At 41.5% G+C, this 13,882-nt stretch overlaps 3 protein-coding genes across 6 annotated transcripts; 2 read left to right on the top strand and 1 right to left on the bottom strand.

Annotated features, from left to right (window-relative positions):
- Positions 1–39: 39 nt before the first annotated feature.
- h3f3d (H3 histone, family 3D) lies at positions 40–1,797 on the bottom strand. Its single transcript, XM_026178812.1, has 4 exons — positions 1,715–1,797; positions 834–976; positions 530–683; positions 40–441 (listed from the first exon to the last, which is right to left on the bottom strand). The coding sequence occupies exons 2-4, from the start codon at positions 959–961 to the stop codon at positions 313–315; spliced, it is 411 nt and encodes a 136-aa protein (XP_026034597.1). The 5' UTR covers positions 962–976; positions 1,715–1,797; the 3' UTR covers positions 40–312.
- Positions 1,798–2,652: 855 nt separating this feature from the next.
- c8h8orf33 (chromosome 8 C8orf33 homolog) lies at positions 2,653–4,858 on the top strand. 4 transcript variants are annotated; one of them, XM_026177631.1, is made up of 5 exons: positions 2,653–2,717; positions 3,163–3,599; positions 3,685–3,775; positions 3,969–4,115; positions 4,197–4,858. In XM_026177631.1, exons 1-5 carry the CDS (start codon positions 2,687–2,689, stop codon positions 4,409–4,411), a joined length of 921 nt encoding a protein of 306 aa, XP_026033416.1. In that variant the 5' UTR covers positions 2,653–2,686; the 3' UTR covers positions 4,412–4,858. The 4 variants fall into 4 exon arrangements, with proteins under 4 accessions (XP_026033416.1, XP_026033414.1, XP_026033417.1 ...); XM_026177629.1 differs by having other exon boundaries at positions 2,653–2,753; XM_026177632.1 differs by lacking the exon at positions 2,653–2,717 and adding an exon at positions 2,760–2,953.
- Positions 4,859–5,702: 844 nt separating this feature from the next.
- On the top strand, positions 5,703–12,749 carry anks3 (ankyrin repeat and sterile alpha motif domain containing 3). Its single transcript, XM_026178809.1, has 16 exons — positions 5,703–5,789; positions 6,144–6,325; positions 6,406–6,604; positions 8,054–8,175; positions 8,272–8,353; positions 8,556–8,673; positions 8,800–8,949; positions 9,694–9,819; positions 10,399–10,511; positions 10,593–10,745; positions 10,832–10,956; positions 11,384–11,525; positions 11,619–11,877; positions 11,948–12,019; positions 12,108–12,199; positions 12,290–12,749. The coding sequence occupies exons 2-15, from the start codon at positions 6,159–6,161 to the stop codon at positions 12,188–12,190; spliced, it is 1,911 nt and encodes a 636-aa protein (XP_026034594.1). The 5' UTR covers positions 5,703–5,789; positions 6,144–6,158; the 3' UTR covers positions 12,191–12,199; positions 12,290–12,749.
- Positions 12,750–13,882: the final 1,133 nt, after the last annotated feature.

The following is a 13,882-nucleotide window of genomic DNA, read 5'->3' as shown; positions in this document are numbered from 1 at the left end:
ACAGCACAATGAGAAATCCTATGACATGCACACACAGGATTAAAAAGATACAGACCCTAAAATACATTTGCAGACCTGAGGAAGGAAGTGAGATATTCTGCTTTAGGAGTTACAGATATCAAGCACTACTCTACAGCAAACAGGACAGCTGAAGGAAGAGTGTGTGAAATGGAAATACAAAAAACATGCCTCAAACTACAAATCACTTAAGGTGGCACACATGCTGGTAAATAGTTCAAGATTTACAAAACAAACCCCAGTCAGTCCCCCACCCACCCCCAACCCAATAAAAAGATAAAAATCCAAAAGCATTTATGCTCTCTCCCCTCTAATTCGCCTGGCCAGCTGAATGTCCTTGGGCATGATGGTGACCCTCTTTGCGTGAATGGCACACAGGTTGGTGTCCTCAAACAGGCCGACCAAGTAGGCCTCGCTGGCTTCCTATAAGAAAGAGAAAAGAAAACATTAAATACTAGAACAAATTAGAACTTGAACTTGTTCATATTTTAAAACAGATGCATTTTCTGACCTGGAGAGCACCAATGGCTGCACTCTGGAAACGAAGATCCGTCTTGAAGTCTTGAGCAATTTCCCTGACCAGACGCTGGAAAGGCAGCTTCCTGATGAGCAGCTCAGTGGACTTCTGGTACCGACGGATCTCACGCAGAGCAACAGTACCGGGCCTATGAAACAAGCCATATTCTGAATTAGTGCCCAGAAACAAAAACATTGTAGCAACTACACAGTTTTAGAAAACAAAAGTAAAGTTAGTTTCCACAGCCAGTGTAACCACTTATGCCTATAACAGCAATACAGAGGTATGATTGTTGTACCTGTATCTGTGGGGTTTCTTCACTCCACCAGTAGATGGCGCGCTTTTCCTGGCTGCTTTAGTGGCCAGCTGCTTCCTAGGAGCCTTTCCTCCTGTGGATTTACGAGCGGTCTGCTTTGTACGAGCCATTTCTCACCTGCAAGTCTGAAAAACAAATAAACGTGGATATTTAAACAAAGTGAATTAAAAAAACTTAACAAAAACCCGTTATTTACGTTATAAATCACCGAACGAGAGTCTGTTCCCTGTATGCGGCTCTACCTATGACACATGACTCACGTCGTTTTAAAAAAAAAAAAAAGGTGGCGAAACAACCGTCCTACCTTTTACTTCTGTTTACAGTGAAAATAAACTACCATAAAGGGTGCCAACGCCTCATTCATCGGTGGTGTTACCATTATCAGTGACGACAAGTTACAGTTACCACTTTCATGGTTTTATTCAAATATCGTACACAAACCTCTAAGCACCGCCACCATTAAGCTAAAGGAGACACACACGTTTCTTTGCTTGCCTGTCGAGCATTTTTAAAGCTAGCATGGACGGTTGCAAAATGGCGCCAGCTAGTTACCGCGAACATTTACAATACAATTAACCATTTAATGTCACCAAAAACAACTTGGCACTCAGTCGTATAAGTGAACATTAAGATTAGTTTCTAATTATGTAGTCATACCTTAAGAGCAGTCAAATCGGCTAAATTTATGCCATCAGCTAGCTCTTAGCTACAAAGCGCGCCGTTTTGTTGTCAGTTTTTCGATTAACGATAGTCCCACCGCTTTTCAAAGCTTCTCATCAACACCAAAATTCAAATAGATAATATATGTAATTCACATACTGATGATTTTAAATAAAACCAATAAACAAACATAACAGCCATACCTCGGATTACTTTCGTTGTTCAGGGAAATTCAATGCCTCCTCCTTGTTAGTCACTTCTCTATGTTGCCCCGAGGGCTGAGGAGGTGGTATTTATAGATTAAGCGGAGCAGCGCTCAAAGCCCTCCCCTGAACGTATCCAATTGGTCCAAACGGAAATCCCTAACGGAATATGATTAGTTCAGGAAAAAGGAGGCTGTCTGCCTCTGCGTGTGAAGTTAGAGCGGATCGTCAGATGTACCTTATTTTAAAAAGAAGCATGTCGTTAGGTTGATTTTAATTATTCACCCACAGCTTTTCTCTCTTACTCCACACAGTTATACATATAATTTTGTCTGTGTAATCATAGAACCTGGGAATTCCTTTCTGGAAATATGGTGGTCACTGAACGCCCCCGTCTTTTAACTAATTAAGACAAGCGGGAACAATGCTGCCATACTTTTGTTATAGCCTGCACTATGTGAAAAGGCAAATGAAGTACACAGAAGACGTGCTGAAAAAGCACATGTGTACCTCACAAATCGACATACACGCTCCATACATAAACCTCTTTATATATAAATGGGAAGCTTTAGTGTGATACATAATTCTGGAGCTGACAGAAACTCGTCCAACAGACTATTTCCTCCAACTCTTTGTGCCTGCTGTGAAAAAAAAAACGGAGAAGCGGGAGCGGACCAAGTTATCCTCATCACCATCATAAACGAAAAAGGCTCGGTTATTTGTATTTGAAATAATCTAATAATGACGCACTCGAATAAAGCCCTATCAGCACAGTGATATGATTGTACACTATTTATTTACTTATTTAATTATATATATATAAAATAAGCCTTTTTGTTATCTCAGGTAAAAGTGGTTTTAAAAGCTTACATAAATAGACAGTGGTTTTATTTTAAGGATTTTTCCATGAAAATGTAAAATAAAATAAAATAAAATAAAATAAATAGACAAATAAGCGCGAGAGCACAGAACATGCGCGGAACGAAGCGGGCGTTGAGGAAGTGTAAGTACACGGGCCTCTTCTCGAGTAACACCGGTGGTAAGTGTCTGGTTTGGGGACTGGACATGTTTTTAAAGAGACCGAAGAGCTAAAGAAATTTAAAAAATGTTTACAAACGTATGCGGGGTTCACTGAATATGTTTGCATCGAGTTTAAAAAAAAAACGGAAAATCGCGTTTCGACCTAAAAACTACAGCTCTGAAGACTCAGCATGGCCGACCAGAGGCTGTTGTACTTCGGTATATTATAACGATATAACACACATGCATGTGTTCGACCTGTTATTACTGGACTGAACGTGGGTTTTAAATCTTTTAAGTGAACTCATAAAAGCAACTGAAACGCACATGAGGGTTTTATGTCGGTGTTATCATTTCTCACAGTTAAAGTGTTGCTCTCAAAAGTGAGATAAACTAATGTTTTTGTGTCCTTTGTTTTCATTCAACAGATATCAAAGCTGAATCGAACAGCTCCACACCTGCTGCAGCCGAGGAGCCCCTCTGGTCTCGCAGCAATAACGTCTTCAGGTTTAACTTCTTCCCTGACAGTTCTCCAGCAGCTTCAGAGAAAGCACCTGCATCGGACAGGACTGAGCCAACAAGCCAGATTTCCTTCACTGAACAGGGCTCTGCTTTTGCCTTCAACTTTCAAATCCCTCCTGCAGAAGACATGGACACAACAGACACTCCAAATACTTCTCAAGGTGACCGACAGTGCGTCCCAGAGGAGAAGCCTCCCCTTTCGCAGGAGGTTGAGTCTCCACCTGAACAATCTGAGCAATCAAAAACAAAGAAGAAGAAAAAGAAGTCAGGGAAGAAAAACTCCTCGAGTATTGAGCCACTGCAGAAGCCAGCTGAGGAGAGTGAAGGTGCTGCAGAGGAGCTGGTCAGTGTGCAGTGCTTTAAAGTAATTACAGTGTGTTTGAGGTGAGCAGTTTGATTGGTTGATTTTATGTCTGAATGTGTTTTAGGGTCAAGAAGAGCAGCTGAAAAGGGAGCTGGACTGGTGCATCGAGCAGCTGGAGCTGGGCCTGAAGTGTCAGAAGGGCACACCGAAGCAGAGTTAGTGAGATTTGTACCTCAGTAGTACTATGATGTGGTTGGAAGGGACATACAGTGAATCCAAGTGTGAACGTAGCCTAGATTAAACTGATATTCAGGATTCTTTAATGTTTAATCTATGATCTAAACAAGGTCATACAAAAAAGTAAACTTCTAAGCATGGTGTCACCTATTGAATATGTTCTCCCTTCAGAGGACGAGGCCTCGCGTGCCCTAAAGACTCTGCGCAGCTCCAAAGCTCCTCTGCCCAAGAAGAGGCAGGTGATGAGAGCTGTAACTGGAGATTACAGAAAGAAGATGGAAGAGGAGAAGACCAAGCAATTCAAACTAATTCAGAGCGGTGAGTGAATTTTGTACCAGCGAATTCATTAAAATGGTTAAAAACTGCCACCGGCTAATGGGTTTCTCCGTGCCCCGACAGAAATCGCATCAGCCCAGGTCAAACTTGTGTCAGAGTCCCCAAAGAAGTCTGTTTTCCACCGGAGAGCTGAAGACAAAACTCAGACATCACTCGCTGAGGAGAAGCTGCGGCGCACTGAAGCTCACTGTGCAGAGCTGACGCCGCAGACTCAAGAGGCGACGCCGGTTTTTGTTCTTATCCCATCGAAGGAGGAGTTTCACTTCAATTTTCTCTGACTTGTCTGTCCTGATGCCAAATCCTTCACAATGCAGCATGCTGGAGATAAAGTGCTACGTAGGCTGGCAGAACGGCACCGTCAGAGATCTGTGGACAACCTTCTGGTGAACGCTGAAGATATGAGGAGAGAAGACGTCAAAATCTCTGTGTTTACAGACAAAACCTTTAACTAATACATTTTTACAAAGCGTGATGCATTCACTGAATTAATGTGATTGCTCAAATCTCAAGGGAAACGTATTCAAGTCCATTCAGGCTGACAGCATGGCGCCTCGAACCATGTTACCATAAATACTGGATTGCTGTCGATTACACCTGAGGTGCCAAAATATCTTGTATATTTAGAAAAACAGACAAATATGTTTTTGTTGGACTTCTAAGATAATAATCATGTTAATTCAGAAAAAATGGTTCAAAGCATTTGAGGTTTTTTGTTTTATATTGCTATATTGCTAAATAAATAAAAAAATTTGTATTTTTGCTTGTAGTGGCTTCATTAAATGCAATGATAAAATGAAATAAACATTTCTAAGTAAAATTGTACAGTTTACAGTTAATAATCCAAATCGATAAATAGATTTTTTTTTCTTCACTAAGGCTAACATATATCTAACATATATTCCACAAAGACTTTATACATTCATGTGAAAAACAAAATGCACCTCATGATTCAGTAACTTGTAGAACCACTTTTAGGTGCAACAACTTGAGCATTAATTGTTTCTTGGGATTAATGTCCTCTCCTGGGGAAGATTATAGCATTATTGCTACAGCAAACTGAAAACCTTCCTTTTCATGTGACTGTATGTACCGCTTTTTATTAAAATGGAAACTAGTTGAGTTAGCTCTGATTTAATCAAGGATATTGTGAAAGTTTAGTCACTAATCTCACTTTATGTTCAATCTTCACTTTATACAAATATTAAAATGTCATTGTTAATGACTGAGTTAAGGTTGATTCTTAAATTGTCCCTTTTTGTGACGTTTTTACAAAGCTACACTCACAAACACAGTTGAACTGTCTCTAAAATACAATACAATTAAAAAAAAAAAAATTACGATGAATGAAAATGTACACACAAATAAAACAGACAATAACACTGGATGTGTTGTAAGTGGTTCATAGACTTTTAAATTCAGCCTGTGTGTGTATAACAGAGAAGTTGACCTTGAGAGCAAACATGAATCAAGAGTTTGTGTAAAGAACATACATTCCTGTGTTTATTTCCCGTTTAAGGAAGCGTGATTCCTCATATTTTCCCTTTAAAGTGTCTCTCAGACAGGATAGGGTGGTGCAAGGCTCAGCGCGGACACATTAGAGTGTGACACACATTTAGAAAAGTTTCGGCTGCTGAGAGAACAAACTACCTGCTGACTGTAAGTTTGAACTCGTTATGTTTTTCTGCACTCTGAAATACTCTTTTGCTTCTGTTGTCTTCTGTGCATTTAATTAGTTTAGCTCACTGTGTTGGTTTTATTATTGAGACCAAAAGTTTAGACGCTCACCTCGCTAAGCTAAATTAGCCAGAGGAGTGAGCCCTGTGAAATTACCGTTAGCTTTAAAGTAGCCGCTATTCGTGAGCTTGTATAAGTCAGCATTGTTTATATTTTCCATCATCTGAAGCTACAGCATTTAGGGCTGCTTGCAGGCTCGTAAGCCCCTGGTTTTAAAGTGTGAAACCAGGGCGTTGCGGTTTGTTTAGAGCAGTTTATGGTGTCTCTGTTTCCCAGGAGAAAAGAGTGAAGATGTCCGAGTTAAGCGATGACGCCAGTGAGTCAGAACAGCTGGGTGCCAGCCTCTCCCTGTGGCTGGGTGACTCCCTGCTGCGAGCTGAGGAGCTGGATGTCCCTCTGGACCTTCACACCGCCTGCTCCATCGGCCAGTACGACGTGGTGGCTGAGTGCATTAAAAAGTGAGGGCCTCTTAATACCAATATTTCCACACGGGCTAATATATTCCACAGCTTATTCACATAACTGTGTGTGCTTTCAGGCGTGAAGTGGACCTGGATGGCAAGAACATTGGAGGATGGACCCCACTTATGTATGCGTCCTACATTGGTCACGACAACATTGCAAATTTGCTGCTGGAGGCCCGTGTGAATGTAAATTCCACCACCGCCAAAGGACTCACACCCCTCATGTTGGCCGCAAGCTGTGGGAACGAAAGTATCGCATACTTTCTGCTTCAGGTACAGAATCACCCTGAATGGGGGGGGGGGGGGTGGTAAGGAGACAAAACAATGGCACAGAGATTTGTGATGATGAAACATCAGAATGACAAAAAGAGTTTGAAAAGAGACAGAAAGCAAATAAGTTAAAATAAGCTCCAAGAATTAGATGAGAAGCAGATGGACTGTAACTTAAGGGTAGATCCATCCAAAAACGATGCAAAATAAACCCCAGCAGTTATAATGACAAGTTAAAACGGCAAATAATACACAAGGCACACTTGCATGCGGTCTTTTAGTCTGTGAGCATCACTTCTCTGAAGGGTATGTCAGGCCACAGGGGGTTATGTGTTCTCACAGCCTACCCACGTGTAACCTTTGTCTTAGAGGTTAAACAGCAGCAGCTTCTTTTTGCCACTGTGCATTTCCAGTGCATTTGGATCTTTATATTATATTATATTATATTATATTATATTATATTATATTATATTATATTATATATATGGGGACTGACTGAGCATCTTAGTCTACCTTTCTTGGTTCTTGTTAAAGTGCCTGCATTTTGTAATATCAAAGGACCTCTGATTTTTAAAGCTTGGTGCCCCTAAAACAGGCTATTGTAATTTATATATAGGGCCAGATTTACTTGGTCTAAATCAGTCTTTTAATTTACAAAGAAAGCACAGGGATAAGATTTTTGTGACTGATCCGGTTCCATATGTATTTCTGGAAGATCCTTTGTCACGGGCAAAATATAAAATCAGGTGTGCAAACTGATCTGATAACATTTGTGACATGCAATTTACTCCTAATTGTGCTGATATTTATTTCAGGAGGTGGGGGGAAAGGCTTAAGACCTCTACAAATCAAGCACGTTGCAAAAAAACGACATGAAATTAAGAATTCAAATTCCGAATGTTGCCAAGTGAGGTGGTCTGATTGGTCAGATGTGTTAATTTGCAAATTTGCCCAGTGAAACTACAGTCTGTGTGAACGACTGCATTATGAAAAGATGAAAATATTTTTAAAGGACTAATTTTACACTGCCAGTGTGTAAAAGCTCTTTATTTTTACCCCTCAGCCATAAAAGGATGACAGGGCGTTGTCTTGGATGAGTTTGAATCTCAGTGACCTCAACCTCAAGGTCAAGGGTTAGAGGTCGAATTTTCTTGTGAATGCAATAACTCAAGGATGTCACTTGAAGCAGGAGGCTGAGGGGTAGCAATGTCAATGTTTTTTCTGTATGATATTGAAAATAACTGCCTGTGTTTTGAAGACGTGTTTTAAAAATCGGCTCTAAAACGAACCACACCTATCATCAATACTGCTCGTGTGTAATTTTGCCCGGTTTAGTAAATCTGGCCTTGGGTTTAGATTCAGCACTCTTTTTGAGCTTTAAATTTTATTGTGAACATTCAGCATTTTTTTTTCTTTTCTTCTTCTTTTTTTTCCATTTTAAAACCCAAAAAGCAAGGGGCCGATTTGGAGTTGAAGGACTCTGTAGGCTGGACCGCTCTGTTCCACTGCACAAGCACAGGCCACCAACAGATGGTCAAGTTCCTGCTAGATAACAATGCTGACGCCAATGTCAAGTGAGTGTCTTTATTTGCTCTAAAAAGACCATCAAAAAAAAAAATAACGATCTGTTCACACTTTTGAGATTTTCATGACTCTTCCCTCATACACAGGGAGCCAGGTTCTGGCTTCACGCCACTGATGGAGGCTGCTGCTTCTGGGCATGAAATCATTGTTCAGTACTTACTTGATCATGTGAGTAGGTTACTGTGCTGGAACATACTCGTGTGTGAGTGCAAGTGGTTATGAGCCAGACCATGTCATTCTCCTTTTTTTTTTTTGCCACATCTACATCTCCTGTACCTCTTCAACATCTAAAAAGATGGAGCCACATCACTGGAAAATGTAACTGACATGACTCGCACACTCACAATTTGGTAATCCTTTGAATTTTCAGAAAGTTAAAGTGGATGAACGCAACGCCAAAGGTGAGACAGCGCGTGCTCTGGCTATGATGTACGGCTATACCAAAATTGTCAGCCTCATTGACTCACGTTCTCCAAGAATGAAACCAGGTACTTGTTTAAATCTAAAATTTCTGTCTTTACTACGTCTTTCATTGTCTTTTAATTTCTAATGTTTTTTGGGGATATTTTTTTTTGGGTGGGGGGGGGGTTGGTACGTGTGTTCTGATTTGTCAGGACACTTTGAAGATCTGAGCTCCTCCGAGGACTCGGACAGCGCACCACCGAGGATACGGTCCAGCCGAAACCGAGCTAAAGGCATCAGCATCCACGATGGGCCTCAGGCCATCGCCAAGTTTCGAGTAGGAGGCACCAGCAAACTGTGTGGTACAGTGTCATGTAAAACATCCGGTCTTCAACCCGTATCTGTGCTGAGCCACACTTTAAACACCACATTTGTTCTAGTTATGAAGTTAAATTGCATTTAAAAAAAAAAAAAAAAAAAAAAGCTGTTTCTAAGGGTTCCCACAGGTCCTTAGAAAGTCTAAAATTAAAGTATAAGAAATAAAGGTCTTAAAGTGCCTTACATTTCAGGTAAATCTGCTCTAGGTGGTTATTTTTAAGATTGGTAGAAAAAAATTAGATTCATTTTTATTACGTTTTTAAAAATTGCTGTGCTTTAATGTGATTTGTTTTGAGTTACAATCTCTTTATTATCACAGGTATTTACGCATACACATTTAAAATTGTAGCTACATGAATTCACCACTAGGGGTCACTTGCACTTACAGCAGATACAATGTAGATGTTTTACATTCAACTTTTCAAAATTGGTCTTTTAGGTCATTATATTTCATCTGACTCTTATTATGTTTATTACATTGGTAAACAAAAAAAAACAGTGACAGCAGGTGTGACATCCTTCCAAAGTAATGAGGGCAAGCTTTAAGTGATCATGTGTTCCTGCATTACTGTGCTCAGCAAAATGCTTGCTGAAACCAAAAAGGTTAAAAATTAAAATTATAAATGTGAGGGTGGAAAGCATTTTTTCCCTGTAAAGTAGAGCACATTATTCATGCTTCCGTTTATAATAATAGCTGTGTGTCGTTAATGTCACATTTGCCCTCACAGATCCTCCTGCCGCCCTGCCAGGGGACATGATGTTTCGTGGCATTGGGGAACAGAGCGAGGGTCTCTGCTACCGTGATGTGACTTCGCCTATCAATGAACTGGATGGCCAGAGCAACAGCAGCAGAGGTGTGTCTGTGTGGGTGATTTAAAAAAAAAAAAAAAACAAACCCAAAAATAACCTCTGAGACTCTGATTTTTTACAAACCTGATGGGAGTTAGTTAAATCAACTCTGGATGCATGTGTGTGGGGGTCTGAGTCACCATGGCAACCGGTAAATACGGAGAAGAGCGTCTAGTTGACTGTGAAATATGAATGTGTGTCAAAGCAAACTTTCTTTAAAAAAACAAAACCAAAAAAAAAAACCAGAAGAAGAAAAAGTAATTTCAGCAGCGTCCACACAGTCATTATGTATCCAACTTAATTTCAAATAATACAGGAATTCTACCAGAAATGTGAACTTGTGTTTTAGGTCTTATTTTTTTTTCAGCTGTCACCTGAAAAAATACAACAAAAACTGTGTGGTTTGATACATCTGTATGAATAAGGAATATAATTGGAGCGTCAGACAGCTGTTTCAGATGCAGCAGGAGGGGGGAGGTCTGAGAGAACTTCTGTGTTTGTTGGAGAAAACTTACCAGTTTTCTCCCAAAAAATACGAAACTTGAGTGCAAACTTTGTTTGTGTTTTTCTCAACATGACTGAAGATGACAGTCCATTCTTTGACCATGACATGCCCACCATGAGGAGCAGCAGCAGCAGCGAAGGCCTGCCTCATGTGATCGGCCTCAACTGGGAAGGCTCTGTTGAGAGTAACGAGGTGAACAGAAGAGCCTGCAGTTTGGACGCAAACTGTGTTCGTCAGTGTCTCGTGATAAATAGTTGCATCTTTCTCCATCAGGACTCTGACCAGTGTAAAAAGAGCAGCATTCGCAGAGTAAATAAGGGTCATCACTCAAAAGGCAAGACTCGCCACGGGAACAGCGATGGAGCTCACTCCAGCAGGACATCAAACTGTGGCGCTGGTCTTCCGCCTTCCTACACTGGCCCAAAGGCATGTTTGTGTTTGTTCAGGTTTCAGTACGTTTATTCAGATTTCCTTGAGTTCCTGGCAAGGACTAAAATCTCATCTTCATGTAGGATCTGGCAGAGTTCTTGGAGCAAATCGGCTTCTCGAAGTATCTTCCGTTACTTGAAGAGCAAGACATAGACCTGCGGATCTTTCTCACCCTGACAGAAAATGATCTCAAAGAAATAGGGATTACGTAAGATGCCGCTTCTTCCTCTTTGTGCTGTTCCCTATAGGGGTTGCCATAGCGGACCATCTGCCTCTGTCTCACCCTATCCCTAACATCATCTTCTGCCTTCTGTTTATTTTTTCCTCCTGCCTGGCAGCTTCGTCGTTTGCATCCTTTGTCAGTATATCCACTCAGGCTCCTCTGCTCATGTCCAAACCATATCAGCCTTTGTGTCCAAAACTCTCACTCTGACCTTTTCCTTTGATGTACTCTCTAATCCTGACCCTCACTCCCAATCATAATCTTAGCATCTTCAGCTCGGCCTCTTGTCTTATTGTCACCGTCTCCAAACCATACATCATAACACGTCTCAGTACCATCTTGTAAACCTTCCCTCATTTCAGATGATCCATGTTTGTGGTCTCATGTTTTGAAACTCTGTTCTGTCCTCCAGTCTGTTTGGACCCAAACGCAAAATGACTTCAGCCATTGCGAGGTGGCACAGCAACGCTCGACCACCCAGCGATGCTCTGGAACAGGCTTACGCCGACCAGCTCGAGGCTGAGATGCAAGAGATGGCCATTCAGCTACACAAGGTAAACATGAAACACTGCAAGTGTGAGATTTGTGACTTGGGTTGTTCTCACCTTGCTGAAAAGCTTTTGCATATGTTTTTCTCACCTTCGCAGCGCTGTGAGGAGGTTGAGAGCCTGCAGAGCCAGGTGTCTCAGGAGAAGGAGCTGCGCACAGTAATGGAGGGATGTCTAATGGAGGACAAAATGGCATGGAAGAAGGTCCATGCTGAGTTGGTGGAGAACCACAGGCTGGCTCAAAACATGAGTGCCATGCTGGGGAAGGAAAGGGCATGCCGCGGTGAACTGATCTCCTGTTTGACCACAGATGGGATCAGCAGCTCTGCCACTGCTGGGGAAGGAACAGGTGTTAAAGGTGAGTTGAGGTGGACTGTGCTAATTTTTGGGTTTACAAACGGTGACTTTTTTTAATTTCTTTTTTGTAGCTGGGGAGGGAGCGACGTGTTCCAGTATTCAAGAGCTGATGAAGAAGATGGATTTGTATGAAGAAGAACTGGGTAAGAAGGTTTAATACTCAGTGATTTTAAGAGGTTTAGTGCAGTGACTCAAGTATAATGGCGTTGCCCGCGTGTTACATCATTACAGCTGGAAGTCTGCAAACGCTGCTTCAGAATCTGAGGCGACTGAGTGCCCCAGAAAAAGTCTCAGATAGCTGGGAACGACCCTAAGCTTTTCAGGTGACACAAGCTCGCATGCACAGAAGATTTGAGGAGCTTTTTAGCATCTGAAATAGCTGAACATAATTTGCTATTGTCATATTTTTAAAGGACCTTTTTGGAGCACTTGACGGAGGGTGATTCGCCACCCTGAACAATGTCACTGAAATGGGAGAAGGCCAAATACGAGGCCAGCCACGCCAGGGCCAGAGCGGCTCGGGGGAGCGAAGCCTCTCTGCGGATCATCTGGGATTGGCTGATGGGCCAGAGCTCGCCAGATGTGGACGAGGCTAACAAGGGTGGCGCAGCTGCTGCAGGAAAAAGACAAGCAGGCACAAGGGTACCTGACCCTGACTTGCCTGTGCTGGTGTTTGTGGACTGCTGTAGATGGGCTGTGAAAATGCGGTGATGGAGGGGACAGAGGTGATGGAGGAAATCGTGGATCAGGGGTTGTAATACTGTGATATTTCTACACAACTGTACTCAAAAGTATGAAATGTGGTTGAAGTGATGTTTATACCACCAGATGGAGAGTTAGATTATAAAAGCAGGTTAGTAGTCAAACTTAAAATGAGCTCTGCAGTTTATTTGAATGAAATCTTGTCATTTGTTATGTTTTTGAAAATAATGTCCTGCCGAATGCCTTTTAAAGAACAGAGAAGATATTAAAGTGGGTCTATTATGCACATTTCAAACTGCATATTTTGGTTATGCAGGAGTTGGAATAATTTTTGTATATACTGGACCGCTTTAGCCTATACTTTTGAGGACACCATCCAAGGTTTAAACATGAGGCGTGAGGCTGCTGTACTCACACGCAGGTCTTTGTATCAACAGAAAGACCCAAGACTGAAAGATGTGAGCACCCCCTGTGGTAATAGTATGATAGCACACACAAGGAAAAGCATTATAGGTCCTTCAGTGTTACAGCGACGCATCATTACTCTGCATATGTAGACACTGAGCTACGGAGACTGATAAATCCCCAAAACTAAAAAGAATTTCTGTATTTGAATATCAGTTAAAACCTGCCTACCTGTACAGATATTTTAGGATGTAATCATAAACCAAACTTGAAGGACTTTGTCCACAGCAGTTTTAATTATGTGATAAATTATTTGGCAAAAAAAAAAAAGTAAATTTGGAGTAAAGGTGCCCAAATTTAATTTTTATTTCATTCTAACACTCTTATTGGGATTTGCGGTGCTCGTTGGGAGTTTGTGTTCTGGGATGTATGCAAAGGTCTTCAGAGTCTTCCTCTTAAACCCTGAATCACTCTCGTCACTTCTGTATTTGATGTATGACTCACACACTCCAGGCTTTCTTACACTATAAAGTGCCTTGAGATGATTTATAAGTATAAGATTTGGTGCTAAAATGACATTTATGTGGTGGTTAAAACGAGTCTATTTGTGTGGTCAATATTTAATCTGTCAACACTACAGGGCGCTTCTGCACAGGCTGCGCCTCGGGGTCAGGGAATACCCGTCTGATTATCAAATGTCTCATCTGAAAATCCACTACTGTGCCTGAGGCCTTGGCGCTAGTTCAGGAATAGTGACACTTACTGCTTAGCTGCAATTCTGGCACATTGTGGATGTTGGCCGATTTTTAGCCTGCAGGTTTTTCAATAAGCACAGCCTTCACACATCACTGCTCTCCTCTCACAGCAGGACAGCTCCTGTTACTTCAGATGGAAAAATG

The sequence above is a fragment of the Astatotilapia calliptera genome, chromosome 8 (assembly GCF_900246225.1).
Source record: "Astatotilapia calliptera chromosome 8, fAstCal1.2, whole genome shotgun sequence".
In the NCBI taxonomy this organism is placed as follows: domain Eukaryota; kingdom Metazoa; phylum Chordata; class Actinopteri; order Cichliformes; family Cichlidae; genus Astatotilapia; species Astatotilapia calliptera.
Note: the sequence above shows the minus strand (reverse complement) of the source record. Positions and strands in the feature narration are given on the sequence as shown.